Source organism: Balearica regulorum, chromosome 20, assembly GCF_011004875.1.
Source record: "Balearica regulorum gibbericeps isolate bBalReg1 chromosome 20, bBalReg1.pri, whole genome shotgun sequence".
Classification (NCBI taxonomy): Eukaryota; Metazoa; Chordata; class Aves; order Gruiformes; family Gruidae; genus Balearica; species Balearica regulorum.
Window position 1 is genome coordinate 6,240,723 of NC_046203.1, and position 24,318 is coordinate 6,265,040.

A 24,318-nucleotide genomic window follows, 5' to 3' on the forward strand; every position below is an offset into this window, starting at 1 on the left:
GTAACAATGAAAGGAAAGTCATCCATGTATTTAAATAAACATTTAATTCCAGAAATAGTTTCACTGGACCCTTTTGATCATCCAGAGAAGAAAAATGGTTTTGTGGCTTCCCTTTCCCGATGAAAACAGCTGTGCCTCTTTACCGGGCCTTCCCTGATGTGCTGTGGTCCCATCCCTTGCTCTCCCGTGAGCTTTCTGCCGTAGCGCACACATTTCCAGTTGAGAACAGGAATTTAGCCGTGACTTAGTGTTTCAGCCAGCTATGAATGTTACGGCCCGAAGCTCCCCTGAGCCGCGCTTGCTCCTCGCTCTGCTCCGTGGCTCTGGGATGGATTTGGGCTTCCCCTCCAGCTGTACAATTGACAACAATAAGCAGAAATAGCCTGTTCGGTGCAGTGAAGAATTGATGAAATGTTCTTACTTGTGTGGTGCTCAGGTTTTGGGTTGATTTTTTTTTTTATTTCATATTCTTTCACACTGGAGTTTTCAGGTATTTGAAGTATTAAGGTGGCTCTGGCTGTACCTTGAGCAACTGTCTCACATAGCTACTCCCATCACGTCACTCTGAGGCACAATTTTATCCAACTTCCACCTTTCCAGCTGGCACTGGAGAGAGAATGAAGTGATTTGGTCATTTGAGGAGAAGGAAAAATGCGCTGCTCTGATGGGAGTTGTCGCTGGATTTGGGGAAGATGGGTGGCTCTTGGGTTTTTTTCCCACACACCCCCCACTTTGGTAGGAGGCCATGAGAACTGGGAGCTTGGGGAAATACTTCCTCTGTTCACAGGGTCGTACCTTGTGAGGCCCATAGCAAATGCTCTGGTTTAACTGGAAGTCTTGGCAGATGTTTTTGATACTGTTTAAAATTAAACCCACTGCAAGCTTTGCAAGTAACACATCAGTGCATGCGTGAACATGCAGACGTATGAAATCCAGTGATGTTTCCTTCACTGAATAGTTGGAAAACTAGATGCATTTCTGTCAGGCTGGGTGAGGATACTTACAATTCTGTTTTAACACGGAGGGTTGGTGAACAGTGTGTGGCCTGTCTGGGATCCCTGAGGGTTTGGAGTTGTACGGCTCCTGTAGGTGATACCTGACTGATCATTGGAAGCAGCTACAGAGGGATTTTTTTTTTTTTTTCCCTAAGGTCAGATTGCTTTTGGTTTTTTTTAAACAATTTCAGTTGTTCTTTGCCAGCACTAATTAACATCCCTGTCCATGCAAGACAAATCAATACTGTTATGAAACAGTCTGCTACTCTTTGCATTTTTGGGAAATAATGAATCTGAGGGGGTGTCTGTCTGGCTCCAACTTTATCTTACACAGTATTAGCATTGCTAACTATAAGTAGAAACAGCACAACCGAGTGAGTGAGTGAAGGCTTTAAAGCACAGCCAAGCTGAGCAGTAACTGGGAAGAAAATAAAACAAGTTTTCCATGCGCAGGCTGCGGCACTGTGTCACCAGTGTGCGGGACACTGTGTGCTTTGGCTGGGAGGAGGGAGCAGATCATTAAGTTGTGAGGTTTGCTCCTCCAGCCCAGTGCATGGACAGCTCTCTCATCTCCTCTCTCTTGCAGTCAGCAAGGGACCTGATAAAGTAAGGGGAAAATGAAGTGATTTGCAAAAGGAACCGATAATTTGGTGATAAACTTTAGCTGGCACTGGCAGCGGGTCCCTGGGCTGCAGCTGAGGCTCAGGAATACTGGAGCTGCCCACTGCGGGAGCCGGAGAAAAGCAAGGCTGTGGTCAGACTGCAAACGGAATAGAGATGAGGAACTGAGCTGTGAGTGTTTTAGGGGACAGAGCATAACGGAAAGTACAATTATGGTTTTGCCAGAGCGGTGCCAGAGCTGTTTGTCCAGACACTGAATAATCCCCTCCCGAGGGGAGGGCGTTCGTTAACATCTCCTGAAATGTTTTGAGCTGTTCCGCAGTTGCTGAGGTGACGCATTTGTTTGCAAGATGCAAGTTTTAACGCTCAATTTCAAGTTGCTAAAGAACAAACTGCTCGTTCTTCCTAACCCAACCCCAGCTCTGTTTCTTCAGCGATTTCAGGCTTTAGCCGACAAGCTGTCATTTACTGCTCTGGCAGAGAACTGTTCTTGTCCTTGGGCAGGACCCCATCACCTACCTCGCTCAGCAGCTCCCGGGGGTACAACGTGCTGGCAAGAGCGTTGTGTTTCCTGGGGCCCTGGCAGCAAAGCTGCTCTCACGTAAGCGTTACCAGGGAAGTGGGTTATATCGGTAATGAAATCTTTATCCGCAAAACGGACAGAAAACTGCATGGGTTCCCTTCTGGAAACCTGGAACAGCTCGATGAAACTTCAACTGCTTCCCTTGCAAGTTAATTTCGTAGCAGTGCTGGCCATAAATAGCGCGTGCTTCCAGACAACACGGGGGCTTTCGGAGACAAACTCGGCTGAAATCAGGTAAATGAAACAAAGTCTTTTTTGTAAGCAGAGACTGAAAGGAGCAGGCGCCCTCCCCTGAACGAGCGCAGTATGGCCTAGTGGGCTTGGGCTACAGGGGCTCCCTGCTGCTCAGAAGAACGTTACCATTCGGCCTCTTGGCAGCAGGAAGTTTGGATTTTTATTTTTTTTTTACTTTTTACTTTTTTTTTTAATTATTTTTTTTCTCCATGAACACCATCAGCTCCCTGGAAGCTGTCAGAGCCTCTGGCCACGCACGGCAGGCACCAGTCATGCGATTTGTTGAATGCACATGTATTTATTGTAACACATTTTCAGCACAAAGTCTAACACGTAAGCACAGGAGTGTTGTTACAATCTGTACAGCACAGACAACACAGACATGCAGCCCTACAGGCTCTGCAGCAGATTCGAAGGCGGCTGCGGTGGCTAACGACACAGCGTAAAACAATGAGAAATCCCAACAGTGGCTCATTCTCTGACCTCCCCTCAGGCCTGGCTGGGTATATACAAGCATCCAATAAACAGGATCATAAAATTAACATGCTGAACCATTTACAGACACTTTTTTTTTTTTTTTAAAGAAGTTGTTGCTGTTTGCAGCAAACATTTGGTCTAAAAAAAAAAATCTGAAGGCCACAATTTTCTTTCCAAATTTTCTTCTCCTCCCCTCTTCCCCACCTTCTATCTCAAGTCCAAGAGCAGCCTTTGCCCCCCACTCCCCCTTGCTCTGCTGTGAGGCTGAGCCTGGTGCCACCACGGCCAGGCTTGATGCTGTGGAAGCGTTCAGGTTCCAGCACCACGAACACGCAGTTTGGTTCCTCAGCCCATGAGCAGCCACCTCTGCCTTGCTCTGCTCCCATTAAATTGGACTCAAAGATTTCCCTGTTGCCCTTCTGGTTTATGAGCTGAACGAAGAACTTGTAAGGATAGCCCTGCTAAGAAAAGTAGTGTTCAGCCTTCTGTGTCTTCTCACCACTCTCCACTGCCTGCTATCAGCTGCTCCTTGACTCGTTAGTGGCAGTAGATTGGGAAGCAAGTTATTTCTGTTCATTAAATGAGCCACTGTATACAGAAACGGTATCTGTGCTGAAAAGCTGGAATGAGCTCAGCACACGGGTGGGGGTTGGTTTGCAGAAAGCAGCTCATTCCTAAAAAGCTGCTTCGCCAGCCCGGGGCCCCCTGGGCCAGGCCCCTTCCCCAGCACCGGTCCAAGGGTGCCCAAGGGCTCTGTGCCAACAAACAGGCTCCTCCTCATCCTTCACCCACCCTTCGCCTCTCCTGATGGCTGCGGGGACAGATCGGGGCTGACAGCAGGGGCAGTCTGAGCACGAGGCTACAAACTGCGAGTCCCAAAGCCTGCACCCGGCGAAGCCTGCCGCTCCACAGCTCTGAGGCGAAGCCGCTCGTGCCCCAGCCCTGTGAGCTCACCACCTGCAAGGCTGCAGCCCATCGCTGCAAAGCTGCCAGGAGCTTTAGAGAGGGTACAGTGGGAAGGAGGACTCCTCTTCCAGCTTTGTTCTCTGAAAAGGTGCTGAACACATGAAATTGGATACAAGGTGGGGAAAAAAAAAACACCCAAACCTGCAGGACCCTGAAGGTGTGGCTTTAGGGGCTAGGGGAGAAAGAAAAGATCTCTTTCAACATTTCTTAGTTGATTGCAACTGAATTTGCAAGAATTAAAGAGCAGAACTAGGAAGTTATGACAGTTGTGCACCACCAGCACGAAACTACCAGGAGACCTTGTGGCTTTAGTCAACTTCAAAGAACAGGTTTCTCTAGTTGCCACACTGCCTGCTGGAAACATAAATAACGTTTCTTGTCTTTATACATTTGAGTTAAAAAGTGCCAAAAGCAAAACCTGCAAAGGAGCAGAGTTGGTTCACTGGGGGCAAGCTGGGAGTGCCGGTTTCTTGTGAGCAAACAGAAGGGTGAGGGCTCGGGTCAAAACAACGTCCCAGTGAAGTCTGGCTGGAGTCTCCTAGCACGGCTTTATCCAGAGATGAATTACAGAGAAGCTGCTTTTCTCCCAGTCGTGCCAGCACCACCCCAATGTTCAAAGCCACATGAAGGGACAGCGGAGGAAACCTGCCTTCCCCAGAAGTGGTGGGGGGAGCCACACACACCTTCGAGTACCAGACAGGGGAACAGGTTTGAGTCCTCAGTATTCCCCAGCCTTCCATCCCCACACGGACGTATCTGTGCCATACCTTCCCTGCCCCGTCCCACACAGATCACACAGCCCGCGTCTCTGCTTCAATCTTCTGCTCCCCATGTAGGTTTTCCAGTTCTTGGACCTGGGCCACATTCTGTCTGATAGCGATCTCTGGGCCCCCTCCGTACAGTGTGCTTAAATAAATCCAGGTCTCCTCAGAAATCTGCCCGTAGTCAGCACCTGAAAGGGACAGCATCAGCGATCAGACGTGCAGCCAGCAGGCTCTTGCTCTGTCGGAGGGACAGGCTGGTGCCTCACAACGTCCTCTCCAACCACCTCCCAGCACAGGCCCACCCCCAGGAAAAGCGAGGCACGAGTGGTTCCTGCAGCTGCACGGTCCAGACCCACCGCGCTCTGCCCTGCACCACTGCAGCTGCAGCGTCCCCACCAGCCCTGCACAGGATGACCTGCTGCTGGAAGTGTCACCGACCACAGTGGGGTCCTGCTGCAGCCACTTCTTCTTTTCCCTGAGAGAACTGAGCAGCGACAGCCCACGATACCAGGGTCTGCCTGACCGCCCCCCCATCTCATGCGCAGCAGGGAACGAGCTCTGCCAGCGCAAGGGCTTACAAAGAGGCACTCAGACACAGCAATGCCTGGCAGCTGGGGCTGCGCTGCCTGGGAGAGACTGAAAACACTCCTCCGCGCTGTCCTAGGAGGGATGACTTACTTAAGGTGGTCAAAGCACAAAGCAGGAAAAACAGAGAACTTTGCCGTAAATGTTACAGAGGAGGAGGAATGCAGAAAGGGCTGCTTGGAGAGACAGACAAGATACAGATGCAATCTTGATGGGCTTGGCAGGAGAGCCCAGAGAGGACAGCACAAGCAGTGTTACTTCCCAAGCTAGACCGCAGCAGATGCAAAGTAAAGACCAAGACAAGCAACACAAGACCAAAGCTACAACACCGGGCAAAGGGGAAAGGCAACAGCAGGAGGTGGGGGCTGTGGGCTTCGCTGTAACGAGTCACATCAGGAAGTTGGTTGTGCAGGAGCTGCCGGATGGCTCGCTCAGGGCAGTCAGCACAGGGATGTGCAGAGAACTGTCATCCCCTGCAACATCATCTTGCTCTGTGACCACTTGACTACGGACAGCTAGATCCAGTGGAATGTTCTCTTTCACCTTTGAGGAATGTTCCAAGACAGCAAGCACAAGCCTTACCCTGTTTAACTTGCACGTGGCCACCTGCTTTAGTGAGTGCAATCTTGCTGTTGTCAATTGGTCCGGGAGGCTCTGTAAGAGGAGAACAAACACGTCAAAAGCCATTCTGCTTTCCACGTTGCCACCAGATTCAGCTTATTTCCTGAGCTAGTTCTCTTATTTCTGCCCTGCCCTTGTGGACCTGTGGGTAGTCTCGCTGGTGTCTGAACTCCGTTCAGGCTCAAGCTGTGCCAGCCAGGCGCAATTCCGAATGACCTAGCAAATAGACTTGTTTCCATTCCACCTCTCACCCCTGACAGACTCCAGAGGTCTCTGGCTTCTTACCGTTATCCTTCCCCTTGACAAAGGCTTCCCACTCACGGAACCACTGCATGCTGATACAGTAGATGACACTTGGAGACTCCTCTGCCTGGAAAGCCTTGTTCAGCTGGGGGAGCAGAGGAGGACAGAGACATGCAGGAAGGAGTTAGTCACTTCTGAGATCTGGAGGAGCCCCTTCTGTTAACTGAAAGGCAGCCTTCAGGAGAACCCCTTGTAATTCCACCACCTCCCTCACAACCTGTTCCTGCTCACTAGAGCACTCACTAGAGCAGGCAAGAGACTAGGATGGTTTCAAACTTTGTGTCTGCATGCAGCCACACACAGCATTATCATGTAGGTCATGTTCTGGAAAACAGGGGCAAGAGTTTTCCACGAACTGTCTGCGACAGGTCTCCGTTTCCCACCTCTCCCCTTTGCCGTTGTTTCCAGATGCTTCCCATACAAACCTTGATGAAGGTGTCGATTTCAATTCTCCTGCGTTTGGCAAGTGCTTCAATCTCCACTTGGCAGATGGAGCAGACGTACAGATGGTTCACAGCAGGGCCGCCCCCGAACCTGAGCGTGGGGAAAGAGGGAGGGGAATGGAGAACTGCAGGAGAATGGAAGTGCCTCCCAGCCCTGAATCCTACAGAGATGGATTCTTACACTACTCCAGACACTGGTGAAGGAGGTGCAGCCGCAGCTGCTTTCTGAATGGAGAGCACTGCCGTTACTCAACACAGTGAGGGTCACAAGATTGCTCTGGGACAATGGATTGATACAGCTCGTTTTGGTTTAGATGAGGAGGATACAAGTCTTTGGCAGTCCACACCAAGTACTGCACGCCTTCAAGGTGTCCTGGGAAGGGACTGTGTCTTGGTCACTGCCCAAGGTGTGAAACAAAAACCGTAACTCACTGGGAGGAAGAATGAAGTGGCCATATTCACCTGTTGTAGAGATATTCCCACACATTCTGGGGCAGAATCACAACCAGGTCATCAATGTAGTGGTATTTGTTGGGAGGAATCCCTGTGGAGGAAAGGCAAGAGGGAGAGTTAACCAGGGAACTCCTTACTGCTGGGTAAAGACACAAATAAAAAAAGGCAGATCTTCCTTGCTGAAAACTACTTGATTCCAGAGTCTGCTTCCTCTGCTAATGGAAGACAGTCAAGAGTTCATTAATTGTGGAGGTTTCTCAATTCACGGCCTCAATTTCTAATCAAATGCTTTATTTCCAATTGGAGATTTATAAACACGAGGGCTCCCCAGCATGACAAATGAAGCGGCAGAACAGTAAAACATGGTATCAGCTCTTTTCAGTAGCGCGTGCTCCATTCTCCAAACAAACACTGAATGCCAACCTTGCCGATAGGGTAACATAGATAAATGCTGCCTTATCTGCTTTCTACAGGTTTGTTTTTAAAAAACAAACCGGAGAACTGAAAACTGTTGTTTCCCAGCACTACACATCCCTCCGGGCCTCTGATCAGCAGGACAATGGAGTAATTGTCTCATCTCTCCCTGAGCAGGCTGGAGTTTCTGCCAAAGTAGCGGATCCTAATGCAGCGCAGACTGTATCAGGATTACAGCTGGAGTTTTTTTCCTGAAGCATGGAGGTACAGCTGAGAGCAGCTATTCCCAGGTCCCGCAGCACTGCCTTACCTCCGTGAGAGCACAGAAAGGTGTGATTGGTGATGGGACCAGGCTCAGCAAAGGTGTTGAATTTATTGAGCCACTCTCGAGAGATGTAGAACTGGAGTAAACTGTGCTCCTTCATGCTGGCAAGGGACACGACTTTCTGACGCTCTCGCACAGCTTCTTCACTGCTTTTCCTTAAGCAGGGAAAGGAAGAGAAAATAAGTGATTCCTGAAAACTTAGTTTTCCAAATATGTTTCTAGGTATTCTGCAACCAGACTGCTGCATCCAGGGCAGAGCTCACCTGTAGAACAAGACATAGGCTTCTGCATTCTGTACCACGGTCTCATGGACTTCAGTGACATACTGGTCATCAAACTCGTACCACTGACCGTTGATCACGTTCTGGCAGTAGGCTATGTAATGCCCACCTGTAACAGAGAAAACATGACACCTCTGGGATTCAGAGTGCAGACACAAGTCAGGCCTGGGATAACGTCAGCAGCACAAACAGGATTAGGTGCTGGCAGAGATGGAGAGAGAGCCAAAAAAAGGCATAATTCCTGTTCAGACAAGATGTGCAGGAGGAGGGGAGCCTGGCACTGTCACCCTGATTTGCCTTCCTTGGAAAGGGCCTCTCAACGAGACAGAACATCAGGAAAGGGTTTGAGTCAACCCAGTGTGAGGCTGAAGTAGCTGCAGGGGACCCATCAGAAGCTGCTGGGTTCACTTCTCAAAGGGCAGAGGCTGAGCAAGCCTGGGAATGGAGGGGACAGGCCTTATGCTGCAATTCACCTGGCAGAGGTGTTGGCTAGTCCTGGAACACACTGCTGCCTTGCTCATACTCGTCTCATTCCTGGTCACCTCTGCCTGCACTCACAGAAGAAGGACTTACTGCCTGCTGTGCCGTGATGACAGATGACTGACAGCAGATCGTAGGTGGTGATCTGGGAGACACACTCCTTGGCTAGGAAAGGTCGCAGATCCAGCCCTTCCAAGGGGAAGGAGACATGACTGTTGATCTTGAAGGAATACATCACCTCATGCCGGAACCGTTTCAAGTGGATGCAAAGAATCTAAAAGAGCAAGGACAGAGAACACCAAAGCACAGTTTTGCCATGGGTATTTTGATAAAACAGCACATCTCTGTATCTGATCTTTGCAAGAGTTCTTCGCCTGTTAGTCATGAATCCTGCTGGCTTATCAGCTTAGAATGGGGAAGCCTCTTCTGGTCTAGATACAGGACTTTGCCAAGCAAACTGCTATTTCTGTTCTACCTCTAGCATCCTCACTGGCTGCTAAAAGAAAACTAGGAAACAAGGTGCTTTTACTCACCTCTGGTAGCCGGAGGACTTTGCAGTACTTTACTCCATTCCGCAGTCTGAGGGAGGAAAAGAAACCAGCTGTGAGAAAAAAAAGGGGATAAAAAAAAAAAAAAAGAAAAAGGATGCCGAAGGCAAGGCTGGGTCTTGTTCGCTTTGAAATCCAAGACAAATCCTGAATTCCAGCAGCAACAAATTCAGGCTTTCCAGCATCCTTCCCAAACGAGGCATGGCATGAGTAGTTTGTCATGCCTCTTCTTTCTAATACAATAGCTCCGTTACTGCCAAACCACATCCCTGTTCATATTCTCCTTCCTTTCTTTTCCCCCCAAAGCCAGCACTTTTCCTATCCTCGATCAGTGAAGTCTCAAGACCAGAACTCTAGTATAAGGCAAGGCAGGTTTTACATGCCACTCTGCAGAAGAAATGTCCAGGCAGAAGGCATAGCAAAATGTTTGACAGCAGTACAGAGAAATAAAGTTGTAGAAATACAACACGATACAGATAATGCAAACTTACTTTTTACACCGTTCACAGCTGTACATATTGTCCCCTGCAAACGAAGAGAAGAAAGCCGTTATGCAGTCGCTCAGAGCACGCAACGCTGATATGGCTACATTTCCATCCAGAGCAGAGAAACCAAGTTAAGCCACCTCTTGGGGAAGCCAGGGTGAGAAGAGATTTAAACAAGTACTTCTCTCAAAAAGTGCAGGCTAGAAGAGAATGCAGTCAACTAGCAGAAAAGTATGCAATTGCCTGCCAGCAGAAGTGAATACAGCAAAATGTTTGAGTCCTCTAGAGCTTAAGGAGTCAATGGAGAAAGCGAAGAAACTAAGAAAGCTAAGGAGCCACAGCACTCACAGCCAACAGCTATGTCTGCTCCTCGCTGAGGACACACTCACCCGGATTTCCCACCCCGAGCAGGTGGAAAAACTAACTCCCTTCTGCTCAGAGATGCTGAACTGCCAACTTTTGGTACTGCTAGTCTCTAAGTGAAATACTGAGGCAGGATTTCCACCAGGAGATTTAATCTGCCTCCAAAATGCATGTGGAATACTCCTCCATGTGGTTTTCCTTGTTTTGTGCTGTCAGACCCCACTGAAGAAAACTCACCCTTCAACTCATCCGCTGCAAAAAAGGCAGCAAGACAATCCTCCAGCGTCACAACAGGACCCCAAAACCAGCTAGGGATACAGGACACCACAAATCTGCACAAGAGAGGGGATCAAGAGAAAAAGTTATGCGTGAAACAGCTGGACACTTTGGCTTACAAAATCCCAAATGGATGATGGGTTTCCTTCCAGCTCTAGGTCCTAAGCTCATCACACATCCCAGAGGAGCAGGGAAAGTATGATTTCTCTCAGCTGATGTTCCTACTGTGATTGCTTAAACTGGAAATGATTTGGAAAACTACACCAGGAACTAATTTGCTCTGAAGGGCAAGACTGAGCTAGAGGCAGAAGTAAGTGAGGGATTATCAGCTGCACAAGAGATCTCAAGGTGTATGACAGAACTACAGGAACAGTAGCAACTGGTTTACATGAAAAGGCTCAAAGAGCTGTGAGGTACCACATACTGTCGTCCAAGGAATGGTTACAACTGACGTGCTGTAAACACCACTGGTAGGGATAGCTGCCTTCCAGCACTGCAGGGCAAACCCCAGAAGAAGGAGGTCCTGCCCAGGGAACACACCTTCGGATGTACTCCATGATGAAAGCAATCCAGCCTTGTGAGGCATAGTTGTCCCCACACGCCCCTGTCTTAGCTGGCACGTTTTGGTAGATGGCAGAGTGCAGCTTGGCCAAGTCCTCCTTTCCTGGGATTGGGAGTGACAGGTCTTGGAATGTCTCCACTGTTGTAGAAACCTGGAAATACCCAAGAGGAAGAGGTCTGGGTTTCCTGTGCATGTAATGGAGCTGGGACCTGACCTTCATCACCTTTTATCACTGCTTGGATTTTGTCTAGGCTAGAAACCTAAGCTGACAGTAAGAGCAACTCACTCTGGCTAATTATTCTTCGCTGCTGTCAGCAGGATGACTTTTGTCATGGTTTTTGTAGCACTGGAATCAGTTTTCTAATGTGAATGTGATATTGCTAGGCCAACTCAGTAACACAGATAAGCAAACAGACCCCTAGAGAGAACCATGACTTCTTCACATGGCACCCACCGACTTCTTCACACCTCCACCCCCACGCACCTATCACCATTTTAGCAGGCCTACTGCATCCCACAGCGCTCAGAAACAGGAGCACCATTTCCTAAGAAAAAAATCTGCAAGCTAGAAGACTCTACTTTGTGACTGACAGCCACCAAACAACTCACTCTGTCGCAGGTGAGGCACTGCACCAGACTGAGAATGGAGCCATCAAAGATGTCAGAAATCACACTGCGATAACGAAGTTCTTTCTTCTTTTTCCCAGAAGCCTGCATCTGGGCTGAAAAGACAGACAAGGAAGCACCATCATGTAGCAACTCTTTCCCAGTCTTCTGTCTCAGTAGAGTCATGCAGCCGCACAAGAACACAGGATGAGCGCCATCCTGCATGTTCAGATGCCACTTCCATGCCAGCAAGACAGTGGAGCCCGTTCTAAACTGACACAAAGAACACTGCTGCTTCACGTGGTACCAGAAAGGGGGAGGTAGCCAACTGAACCAACACAAACGTGCCAGCTCTCAGCAGGCAGTAATCGTCTTAGTGGAATTCCTGTTTCCATTCTCTTATTAGATGTTTAGAAGTCTGGCCCTGCCACAGAGAGTTACTGTTTTTCTGAGGTCTTGCAACCTTTTGCTCAAAGCTTTACACTTTACTTGCTCTCCTTCCCTCACCTGCCTGTGTACTTTGTCCTTTTTTTTCCCCTCTGACATTTACCATGTGTTCCTCAGGTGTCTCGCACTCGAGAGGACTCTCCACAGCAGAGACTGGCCAAACACACCGTTTTGTTTAACAACAAACCCTCTTGCCCACACACACGTGCATGGACATAAGAGTGCTTTTTATCCAGCCAGAACATCTGTGGCTGTGCTGACCTCAGCCAAGGGGCTGGGACACAGCTGAGGAAAGAATTCCATTATTGAGCAGCTGTGGGGACAGTGGTATAAGCACATGCCATTGTGTTTGCAGGCTACGCAATGCTGAGGGATTTCATTTTGCAATTTGCTTGGGATGAAGAGACCAGTCTGATAACAACAGAAGCCAGGCTCCACTCTGAACCCTAACAATGCTCCCAGCACTGGATTGACATCTGCAGCCTTAATTCTATTCCTGTGAGCCTAAGATGTCTAAGAGGCAGGAAGCTCTCTCTTGATAACATCATCTTACAGTTCTTTGGCCCACACGTTATAAAATTCAGGTCTGGCAGACAAATGTTTACACATCTCCACACTCCCCTAAAGGGACAGGCTAAATGTGCCTGGGATTTCATATCCATTTTATTAATAACAACCACAGCATGCAGATGCAGACGTGGAAATTGTTTCAGACTCCAATATAAGAGCAGACTAGAACATCTGTTCTGCCCAGAGCATGGCTTTACAGGCAGGTTTACTCTAGTCTTTGCCTAGTACTATTTTAGAAAGCACTGATGTCCAGGGGAATCACCACTTCTTCCAACTGTTAATCAGGAATCATGATGGATTCCTTCTCTCTTCTGTAAATGAACCCCTCCTCAAATGCTCCCCACTTGGTCTCCTAGCATACAGTCTTTGCACTACCTTTCTTGAGTACGTAGGAAGGTCCAAGCCTGGCAGGACTGGAGCGAGGAGGACTGCTAGAGAGCTTGGAGTGCATTTCGTGATGGACTGGACTGCAGGGGCGTGAGGAGCAGCGCACGTAGGCATCATTGTCAGGTTCTGTTTGGGAAAATGGGGAGGGAGAAGAGCACTGGTGAGAGAAGAGCACTGGTGAAAACCCCAGTTATGAAAGGCAACACTATTGCAGTCAGCGTCAACCCAGCTCTGCGTTCCAGCACAAAATCTTGCCCAATACACACAGTTCTGTGTCTATTAACTATCCTCTTGCACAGGTTGGCAGAGGCAGCTTCCTCAGTGCACGGATAAGAGTGCATACAGAGCTACACTGAAGAGCTAATAATTACATATTAAAAAAAAAACCCACCCGCCATTTTTTCACACTTACGACTAATTAGATTTTACAGCTTGCTCCTGTATCCCTAATCCACATAAACAGCATTGCTGTCTTCAGTGCCAGTTGGCAGCATAAGACTCTTATTTAAAGAAGTGTTGAAAGATCGGATATGTTCAGTTTGAGGTGACTCCACACCTACGTCTTAACTACTGCTCTTTTAAGACAAAGAAATGCACAAACTGTGCCTCTCTCCTCTCTCCACAAAACCAACAGTCCAACATTAATGAATAACTTCTTCCATGCCTTTTCCACAGCTAATATTTCCCCAGGCCAGCCTATCAGATAAAGCAACGTACACATATAAAACCTTTTTCTTAAATTAGGAAAAGGCATAAATACGGTGTTTGCAGGTTTGGCAGAGGCAGCTATCACTGCCTTCAGGACATAGTCTTTACTCAGCTCCATGGCACTTTAGCCCAGCTAAGCACCTCTCTGGCTTCTTACAGAAGCAATTGTACAGAAAGGCAGAACTACTGCCAGAGACACAGAGGAAAATCTTGGATGGAAAATCTCTTGAAACCCACAGAAGGAACGGATACATTATGTGTGCACTATAACCCTGTCCCTGTGTAGGATGATAACATGTCTTCTCACAAGTAACACATTTGGAAGAGGTGTATACCTGGTGTCCTACACGGGCTGGCAGGACAGGGAGCTGGCAGCATCTCAGGTGAGGCTCTGCCATCAACTGGCATCATAGTAGTATCAACATCTGCATCCTCATCCACCTGCTCCGAGTTGCTGCGCCGATGGCCACAGGAGAACTTTCTGTCCTTCATCCTCTCTTTCTCAGAGATCCCCCTCCCTGCCTCATCCTGGATCAGCAACTCTGTCTCTGCCAGGGAGCTGCTGCCCATGCCCCCTGTGGTCCGGCTTTGCCCATCTCCTTCACCCCTGTCACTGCTCGAGTCACAGGAGAGGAACTCATCCTCCGAAGGACTTCGGTCTCCCTCTCGCTTGTCATCTTGGTCACCGGTATCCAAATCCCTCGTCTCTGCAACAATTGGTTCCTTCAGTTCTTCATGAAGCTGATCCATCAGGCACCGCAGGAACTCCTGAGTGTCCTGAAAACCAGGGGTAATTCCATGTTAGTATGCATCCGGAAATGAGGCAGATGAGAGGGGCAAAAGAGGAGATGGCACCATTCACAGCCTCTCCCAGTGCTGCCCACAAAGGTTAGCCACCTCTGCAACACAAGGAGATCCTAATGAAGCAGAGTGAGTACTGTGGAGCTGTACCAAGAAGTCTGTCTGCTACATAAATGGTTTTAGCTCCTAAATTATAAAAGGCCCAATTTTGATCTGAACATCTTCAGCTGAAAGACACTGAAAAGCCAGAGAGCAGCCACAGCATGCAAGCCATGAGCTTATTTATCAGGGTTTTATGACTGGTAAGAGGTGAGAGACAAGGAGAAACTTAATGAAGACAGCAGGCCGTAGAGAATAGACTCTTATCCAGAAAATAAATTTCATGAACATATACTTCTGCTCATAGCAATCACTCTTAAATAGGGCAGATTAAAATCTTTAATAAATAGGGAATGGAACCAAAAACCCAAGACTATACAGTCAAGGTGCAAGCACCTACATTTATAATACATGGTAAAAGAGCTGATACATTGGCTTCAAAGGATCTGCTGGAAAGCAACTCAGTACTTTGACAACTCCAGAAAGTTAATTATGATGTTTCTATTATTTTAGAGAAGTTTGGCTTTTAGCCTGCCCTGTCTTCCTTTCAACTTTATCTCTTTACAGCTGAGAGTTTTCCAGTCCAACGTACTTCACATCAAAGATAAATATAGAAGTTCTTTCATTAATCATTATTTTTATCCTCTGTTTTGACTTCCTGTCAGTATCACAGTTTAGATGTACTGCCACTTCTTTTGCAAATTTTCTAATCAAACATAGTTTGATGTTTACGTTTTATTCTAAAGAATAAACACAAGACATACGCTGATAAAAACTTCAAAGAAAAAAAGGATACTATCTTTAAATAAGATTTAGTTTGCTGTAATTCCCCAGAAAAAGAATATCGTATATTCATATTTTTAGCTTTTTAGTACAGATTTATGCAGGTTTCCCAGCTCTGACGTGAATAAATAATGCCTAACTCATATAACACATATCAATAGATCTTGAAGCCCTTTATAAAGGAGGTGACCATCATAATTTCAGAGGTGAGAAAGCTGACACAGGAAAATGCATTGATTTGGTACCAGCAAGCCAGAGGCAGAGCCTGGAAGAGGACGTGGGGCTTCTCAATCCTACACGAGTGCTCTATCAGATCACTAATACTGACACAAAACGGGCATGACCCCTGAGCTCAAGCTCTCCCTCCTGAGCACAAGCACCACCGCTGCAGGAAGACAAATCCCACCATCTTTGGAATAAAGGCATGTTTTTGTTGAGGCCCCACCTGCTGTGCATAGCCTCGGAACATGGGGTTGACGAGTTTAATTCCATGGGATAGGCTGCTTGGAACAACATAACTTGGGCTGTTTAGATATGGGAAAAAGAAAAAAAGAAAAAAAAATTAGTTTGCTTATCAGGCCTGGAGCCAGTTTGTCTAATAACCCATAGAACAGGGTGTGGTAACCAGTTAAAGAGGACAAAAGATAATTATGCACCTGCAAAGCCTGGGCATATATTTCTCTATTAGCTGGATGACATCAAAATTAAGAGACAGAAAACATCTCACAGTCATTTCAGTCTAGCCTTCCAGAGAGAATCTTCCCTAGAGAACATGTAACTTAAAGCTCTGTCCACACTTTGATTCTTTCCAGAGCAGGGTTTTGCAATTAGTTACTTGGTTTGATTTTGCAACACCACGTCTGTCTCAAAATCTGGGTGGGCTGGCCACCCAGTAAATGAGGTAAATGAAAACCAATATTAAACTGATGTTATATTGCTTCAAAGTCTACAGCCTTCTCTTCCAGAAAGACAGAGTTCGCTTTTGCTCTGTATCTTACTTATCCCTTGTTAAGCCACTAACATAAAACAAACATTCAATGTCATTTAAATCCCTAGTTTGATTTTTTTCAATTGATCACACAGAGCAGAAATCTTCAGATTTAAGTGGAGCTGCAGTATTTTACACTGTCCTTTTAACTGGTCTAGAATTTGAACCAATAGTAAACATTTCCCAAACCGTCACCTGCATTTTCCACTCTCTTTGGTAAAAATCTCTGTATGACTTTTTCCATCCTAATCATCAATCCCGCTACTAATCAAGAACAGTGTAATTAAGCACTCGTCAGTCCATGCAAAATACTCAGAAATGGCCAAGAGTACTCCTTATTCCATCATTTTTGATTCGTTGCCAACAGGGAGGCTATATAAAAAAAAATCTCTTCCTTTTTAAAGTTATAATATTAAGAATGTATTCTTTTGATCACTGGATCAATATGCCCATTTTATTACCAGTAGCAGAATATGGGATCTTTTAGATACGGGGAAATCCTCACATACCCATCTAAGGTTTGAACTGACTGCCTTAGGAGATGTGCTTATCCCTGAAAATCAAACTTCCTCTTTGCTGATGCCAGACTTCAGAACCAAAATAACTATGAAACCTCTCCAGATTAGATTAGGGAGTGACTACTCACCGTTTCTTATGCCAAACCTCAGACACCAACTTCTGGTAACTTTTGCATAGTGCTGGTTTCTTATCTGTACGGACCAGTCCACCACATTCCAGAAAGAACTGTGTGAGAGGTGGGCTACAAGAGAAAAAAAGGGAAGAAATCAGTGCATAGAAGTTTCTCCTTTGCTTCTATTTAAGCATTTATCAAAACTTAAATGTGTGCCTTTTTGAAAGCATGCTTAAGATACTGGTTTTAAATTGAGGGAAGAAGTAATTCCAGATGCAGACTTGACTCCTAACTTGAAACAAATGAAAAAGGCTGATGTGAATCTGTTCCCAGTATAGAGAAGAGATCCTGGAATTACCTCTCAGCAGGATGGCTAGAGAATATTTTAGGATATGGGTTGTTAGAAAGATATCACTGGGGAGAATAAAGAGATGTCACATGCCTTCCCATGCAATAAATACATTTCTGTCACAATAGAAATTATGGAGTTTTACTTCCAGCACTCATCTAAACATGAGTCTTGTATGTAGCCACAAGCTGGCTGTTCCTTCAGTTTCTGTGTAAAACTTCTGTTGCCCTGGGCAAATACACGATTTTTTCAGCACCTATCCTGGCTGATTTCTCCTTGCAAGGCTCATGAAGGTCTCGGATCAGAGGAACGACTTTTGATACTGAGGGAAGTCTAGTAAAGACTCTACTAAAGGCCCTAATGCCTACCAGTTAGAGAGAGCCTGAAGTGCTGCATTCATGTAGCAGGAGTTCCCAAGATTTTTCATTCCAGTAAGGCCTAAAGCACAAACAAGAGAGGCATGAAACACTTTCCAGAAGTGCTGCTTTCTACATTCCTCTCCAAAGGAGAGGGAATTCAGCCCTTTCTAGGCAGGCTCCACACTCTGCTCCTTGGAACCTCTCACTGCAGGTCCTACAGATTGCAGAGTTACCCTCACAGCCCTTTCATCAACTCGATGCAGTTACCTCTTGGTTTCAAATCATCATCCTCTGATTCAGATTCGCCTTCATCAGCCACTGCAATTGGAACAGCTTTCAAAGGGTGAGCAGGCAATGGAGAATCCTAGATTAAAGACAGAGAAATAAGCATCAGTGAGAGGCCTGCTTTAAAAGATGAGTTGAGATATATTATCTTACACAGAAATTGAGCCAGCCTTTAAAAAAAGCACGCTGGAGAGAGAAGAACCAGTTGCACTCTCTACCCTTCTCACTAATGCAAGGAGGGAGCAGAAAGGGTACCATTACTGCTTCTAGTATACACGAGAAGAGAGACATCAGGAATATGCAGTTGTGTCACAAATACATGTGTTTCTGGTCTGACAGCTAAAATTTCCATGGGCCACGCATTGAAAATGAAGATGTGACAGCTGTTGTGGTTCCTCCCAGAAAGAGATGCCCCATGGAAAAGGCTAGGAAAGGTTAAAAAAATAAAGTCAAAATGGATATTCAAGTCATCTGGAAGTCTTCTTGCTGGGAGATCCTATAAGGCAAGTCTATCGGTCCTCTGACTACAGGTAGCCACTCTCAGTGAAAGAGTTCCTATCACAACAAAAGCCTGGACAATAGCAGAAACCGCTTGGCTGATTTTGCAACAGGTAAACAAAAACCATGCCAAGTGTTTAACCCTGCCATGTTGTAACACAGACCCACCGGTTCAGTGAACTTTACTGGCGGTGACTGCGTGTGCGTTGCCAGCCGCTGGTCCAAGAACACTTCCTTTTCACAAGCGTAACACCAGACACGGAAAGTGGTCAGATTCACTGTCAGGTTGTGCTTTTTGGCCTAAAAATTAAAAGGTGAACTAATTAATAGGACAGTTGGCTCAAGTTGAAGCACTGGACTACCAGAATAGGGGAGAGGAGGATTAGGTAACGGGAAAAGTCCTCAAGAGAAAAGCTCACCTGCGCATGAAGTGTGCTGTGGTCAGCAAAGGACTCCCCGCAACCAACATACGGACAACCAATCTAATGAGAGAAGACAGCAAAAGTACAATGGGCACATCAAAATAGACCCTTCACAAAATAGTCTGCAACTCCAGTCCCACCAGCAGCTAAAACTTCAGAATTGATCTCACCAGTTTTCTAACCTGCTGCTTATTCAAGGCTCAGAATAAGATGGAAAATTGCAATCACTTGATTTGAAAAAGAAAACCTGGAACCAGGTTTGTACCCACGTAAAGGCTCCATTCCAAGCAACTGCTCCAATGGGCAGCTCATCTGAGCAGTCTCAAAATGTCTGGGCATTCCAGTGTAAAAATAAACCGCCCCTGCCCACCCACAAGCCCCTTCTCATTCCTTTCTGCCTGGCCACCCTGAGCAACATCTTCTGAGGTCTCATGCTTGCAGCCTCCCTTCCCAGCTGCCAGCAGAGGCAGGACCCAGCCAACAGTCAATGCTGGGCATTTTATTAATTCCTATTGGGACTACCAGGGGGCAACCACCTATGAGGAGTGAACTGTTACAGCTTGGCATAGTCTGACAGCATTAGCCTTTAATCTAAGGAATCTCTTCCTTGGAATCCATAAAAAAAACAGTGGATAGTTCTACCATGAACCCCCTTCTTTGCTTCCCGCTTTTTTCTTCTTTTTTTTTTTTTAGTACATTTTTTTAAAATTATATTAAAGAGAAGTCCCACCATATCATGCACACAAACAGCAAGCCATTTTTACCTGAAGACAAGCCCAGAGATTTGGTCCCACAGCTCCACAAGACTGGCAAGTTCCCTGCATATTCATGATAAAAGAAGGTTCGTTTGCTTGTTTGGTTTTTAAGTAACCTCGTCCTTCAAGAGTGGGAAACTTCTCTATAACACAGGTCTCACCAATCTGCAGCTCACAGTATTTCATTTCTTAATATCACACTGCCAATTAAATATACACTTTGCAGCATTTAGCTAAGTGACACATTTGAACAGGATAAAATGACAGTGAGAAACAGATCAGATGGGGTCGACAAAGGTTTACTTTATGGGACCTGTGCAAGGTACATCAGCATTGGAAGAAGAGTTTCTGCCTCTTCTCTATGGAGATAGGCAGCATTTTCTTCAAAAAGCAAACATGCAAACCCATGCACAATAGCTAAAAGGGAAAGGACTGACAACCAAAACACCCTGTACCTTGGATTTGAGCAGCAGATCATCCCTGGTCACCTCTCCTATGGAATCCAGGTGAGGACAGATGTCTCTCGTATCACCCATTTTCACCAACACTCACCTGGGGGTGTGTTTTCCTAGGACAAGGAAGGAAAGCACATGAATGAAGCTAATAATATGTACAATGAGGAATGTGTGTTCAGAAGCGTAGGGAGGTGCTCAGTACACAGGCACAGCTTGAGCAGCACAGCTGCCGACTGGGTTTCGGGGATGGGGATGGATTTACTGTAGCCTCAAAATAAAAACAGCGGTACAGTGACCCACCGACCACCTTCTTCATCTTAAACTCCTAGGCTGTCTGGATCACATAGCATCTCTGAATGATGCAGAGTCCTACAGAATAAATAAAAACTCCCATTAACTCATACGTGCTTCACATACATAATTTAACTGGTCTTGTATACCACGAATGCTTCATACTCCATGAACCTGACTAGACTGATAAGCTATGCTTTTGCCCTAGAAACTGGGTGTCCTGTGCTAGCTCAGCAGGTAGGGTGGGAAAACAAACGTGGTGATCTGATTTCCTCTTGCAAAACACACGCAGCGTGAAGAGATACTAATCTAATTAGCTTGTTTGCATGAAACTTCAATTAAAAGTGAAAGGGCGCTGCAGCCCAAGACACAAGTATTTAGCCTATGGTGTCTAGGAGCTTCATGCTACCCATGCTGTGCTGATCTGAATCTAACAGTTATTATACTTTATAAAACATTAAAAATACAATTACCGTTGTAAATGAAGCTGGGCAAGAGGGAATTAGACTTAAATGATCTGTAACAGAGATAACCAGTCTTCAGTCTATGAGGAATTTACCATTTCAGAGGTAGATTTTTAACAATGTGAGCCACGTAACTCTCAGACTGTACAAAATCTAACAACACACTGTTCCACCCAGCTCCTACATCCAAGCACCGCAAGCACAGAGGATTTCATGACTGCCTGCTTAAGATCACAATAAACACTTTCACGGTGGTCCATGGGTATGTAAAAGACTTCAAACATGTGTCAGTAACATGCAGCTATGAAAAAGGAGATTAAAAGTTTTCTGTTTCTTAAGCATAGTTTAAGTGGCTGTTAAAGAAAAAAAAAAAAAGACAAGTGATATTAACAACACAGATCAGGATCCAAAATACTACCATTGGCTGGAAAGGAAGCAAATATGAAAAGCCCCCATCATTACAAAGAAGAAGTGGAAAATTCTGATGAACTTGAAGTTAATGACTCCAGCAGCATGGTTGCTACTGTCTGTTGTTTTCACATTTTGAGGACATTTGAAAGAATTCCCAATGTTATCTGGTCTGAATCACTGACAGTGGGGAGAAAAGGAAAAAAAAAAAAAAAAAAAAAAAGATAAGCCATATCAGCAACACTTATCTTGGGAGCTGAAAAGCTTGCCTAGCACCTTGCCTCGGCAGAAGACAAACCTCAAGGATAATTTTATAACAATGTTTTTCCAGCACTCTTTGAAACTGAATAAATGGAACTGGAGGAGCAAAGCAAAACCAGAGGGGGGAAAGAATCATATTTGCATGCCAGAAAACACAACAGTAGTTGTAACCAGGATCTCAGTAACTCGTGAAGAGATGTTTAACAAACAACTGAGCAATTTCCTGCAGCTTCACGGAGAAACAAAATAGTATCATGTAACTGATGCTGAGTTAAAAGACAAGTTACAAGGCAGCAGTATCTTTGGCTAACACATAAAACTGGGACACTTCCAGGCTCTGAGTCCCTTCATCAAAACTGATCCCTTTTCCCAAATGCATCAGCTGGTCCAATTTAAAAAAAAAAAAAAAAGTATCCATGCCATGTTTGCTAGTTCACCTTTCTGTATTTCTTATCCCTTTCCCAGAAGATGTTTCCCAGAAAACCTAATGAACAAAATATTGCTTTAAAATTAACTCCAGACCCCTTCATCTGCCCCAGCTTAAGCTAACTGGGAACCAGTTTTGCAGCACACTATGTTAAGTACAGTCTTGTGGATAGTTTTAACACATTCCATGGGACCACTCTATTCAAAATTAAAACCATGCCTTTAAACTTTCCTGCACTGGGATGCTAATCTTCCCACCTAGGGCCTCCATTTTTGAATAAAACAGGGAAAACCCCCTCATTTTCACCTCTCAGACCTGACTGAACACATCAGAAAAGGTTCGAGTTGTGCCTGCTCAGAAGGAAGTATTCAATCCCTACCTGCCCACGACTCTGCCCTAAGAGCTTTAGCTGGTACACACAGCACTCAAATGCTGCTCAGGAAACCGGGAATTTAATAAAAACACTGCCAGAAAGCTTAACTGTGCTTGTCAAAATGTACTGTGTATGATGGGAAAAGAAGTTACCTTAAAACAAGTCCTTCAGCCTGTCTTTCTCAAGCACCACTGTGGAAGAACAGTACACGAACATGTCAGAACAATTCCACAGTAACTGCAACCTACTTTCAGTTGCTTAAACTGCTGCCAAACCCAGTGTCTCTGCTTCTACAGCAACACATTTCTCAGGGTTTATTTTGCTTAAAAGAACTGTGTGGTTTTGTACCAAAGCTGGAGCCAGCTGTCAAGAATTTCATATACATGCAGATTCACAGTCTGTGGAGTAACTGTGTGTAGGAATAAAAGAAATCTTAGCACTGTTCATCCGCAAAACAACTACCAGGTTTGCTCGCTCATCTTGCATAACCTCCTAAGATAAAGGACTATCTGCCATTGTTCTTAGCAACATTTTATACTTGAGGTACTCAAGAAATATTTACTGAACCACCCTACTGACAAGGAAGAACCAGAAACCAGGCGCTTCTGACTCTTAGCTCAACATTTGCACCACATCACGTACTGGAAAGCCAGGCAATTTACGTAGAACGGGTAAAGGAGACCAGGTTTTAATAGATTTATTACTAGAGGTCACAACACGACGGCACACCTAGAGATTTAGCTTTTAAGAAAAAAACACTTTGGGAAAATGCCTCCTTTGCCCTGCTACGTCTCTCCTCAAGCACAGCAGACCCCCAAAATGCAAGTCTTCTCCTAACAGACGCTACAGCTGCTAAGCATGAGTGAAGTGGAATATAAATAGCCCTGCACGCCGCTGGATCCGGGCAGGACGAGCCACCGGCCGGCCACAGGGTCCCGCTCCGAGGGTCGCGGGGGCGCAGAGGCCGCTGTCGCCCCGGGGAAGGCACCAGGCCCTGGGGGCTGCAGGGCCGCCCGGCTGCCCGGGCACCGCGGGAACTCGGGGGAAGGCCGGGCCGGAGCCCCGCTGCTGCTGCATCATCGCCGGCCCGGCCGCCTATCCCCACAGCACCGCGTCCGAGGCTGGAGCGGCCGTGACAGGCTCCGGCCCGAGGCCCAACCGCCCCCCGACCCTGCCGCCGCCCCCAGCCCGCGGCCCTGTCTCACCTGCGGGATGCTCGGGGCGCCGCCGCCCCCGCCCCGCCGCGGGGCTGCGCCTCAGGCCGGGCCACCGGGTAGGCCGCACCCTGCGGCCCGGCGCGGGGAAGGGCCGCGGCGCCCCGAGCAGCGCGGGGAGGCGGCGGCGAAGCGGCGGGCGCCGCGCAGGCCGGGGGAGGGGCGGGGGCCGGGCCGCGGCGGGGCGGGGAGAGAGGGGGGGCGAAGAGGAGGAGGAGGAGGCGGCGGCGGGCGGCGCTGTCCCTGCGGGCCCCGGGGAGGCCGTTCCTGAGGGCTTCCCAAGCAGAGCGCCCGGCCGGAGCCCGCGTTACCGGAGCGGGCAGAGCTCTGCCCTCGGCGGGGCGTCTGCTGCGGCAGGTGCCTCTGGAGGGGCGAACCCCGGCTCCCCGCAGCCGGGGGACCCCAGCAGCACGGCCCGGCGGCGGGGACACGGCGGCTCCTGCCCCGGCCACGCAGGGGTTTAGCACCGGCTCGATGTGGTACAGCCGGGCGCGGAGGAGCCAGGTCCTGCTCGAAAGGACGGGATTTAAAACACGAGTGTGTGACAAGCGCTTCCGAAGGCACCTTTTCCCTTTGGCATCCCTGACAGACAGGCTGGCGGTGCGGGGGACGCGCCTGGCCCCACCGCCGCTCTCTGAGGAACTCCAGCGCTTAACAACAAGGGCGCTGCTCGGCACGCCTCACGGGTAGTGCCCCGCCGCGGGGATGGCGCAGGAAGGCAGCTCCGAAAATAAACGCCGGGGTGCATTTGGGGGCCGCATGGGTGGGATTAAAGGCAGGGAGAGCCCGGAGGGGTGTCAGCCCAACCGGCGGAGCGAAGGCCGCGCTGCTGGAGCCGCGGCAGGAGACGCCGTTTGCCAGGACGGGCGGGAGCGGGGCCGGCGGCTCCTGCCCGGCCACGGTGCTGGCGAACGGGCGGCACCGCCCGGCTTCGTCGCGGGGTTGTGGCGTCACCGCC

At 47.5% G+C, this 24,318-nt stretch overlaps 1 protein-coding gene across 11 annotated transcripts; it reads right to left on the reverse strand.

Annotated features, from left to right (window-relative positions):
• Window positions 1–29: 29 nt before the first annotated feature.
• Window positions 30–24,286, reverse strand: USP20 (ubiquitin specific peptidase 20). 11 transcript variants are annotated; one of them, XR_012838472.1, is made up of 28 exons: window positions 23,352–23,528; window positions 22,299–22,337; window positions 19,923–20,035; window positions 19,477–19,530; window positions 18,710–18,772; window positions 18,459–18,590; window positions 17,775–17,871; window positions 17,517–17,586; window positions 16,815–16,928; window positions 15,626–15,704; window positions 13,833–14,274; window positions 12,778–12,915; window positions 11,389–11,501; window positions 10,758–10,930; window positions 10,179–10,273; window positions 9,585–9,618; window positions 9,079–9,124; window positions 8,639–8,819; window positions 8,048–8,174; window positions 7,770–7,939; window positions 7,055–7,136; window positions 6,575–6,683; window positions 6,393–6,473; window positions 6,132–6,234; window positions 5,808–5,879; window positions 4,644–4,828; window positions 2,136–2,423; window positions 30–351 (listed from the first exon to the last, which is right to left on the reverse strand). XR_012838472.1 is itself a non-coding variant. In XM_075772250.1 (26 exons), exons 3-25 carry the CDS (start codon window positions 20,001–20,003, stop codon window positions 4,668–4,670), a joined length of 2,736 nt encoding a protein of 911 aa, XP_075628365.1. In that variant the 5' UTR covers window positions 20,004–20,035; window positions 22,299–22,337; window positions 23,352–23,527; the 3' UTR covers window positions 30–351; window positions 4,644–4,667. The 11 variants fall into 11 exon arrangements, 7 of the variants coding, with proteins under 7 accessions (XP_075628365.1, XP_075628366.1, XP_075628364.1 ...); XR_012838469.1 differs by lacking the exon at window positions 6,393–6,473 and having other exon boundaries at window positions 23,352–23,527; XR_012838470.1 differs by lacking the exons at window positions 30–351; window positions 6,393–6,473 and adding an exon at window positions 626–1,593 and having other exon boundaries at window positions 23,352–23,527.
• Window positions 24,287–24,318: the final 32 nt, after the last annotated feature.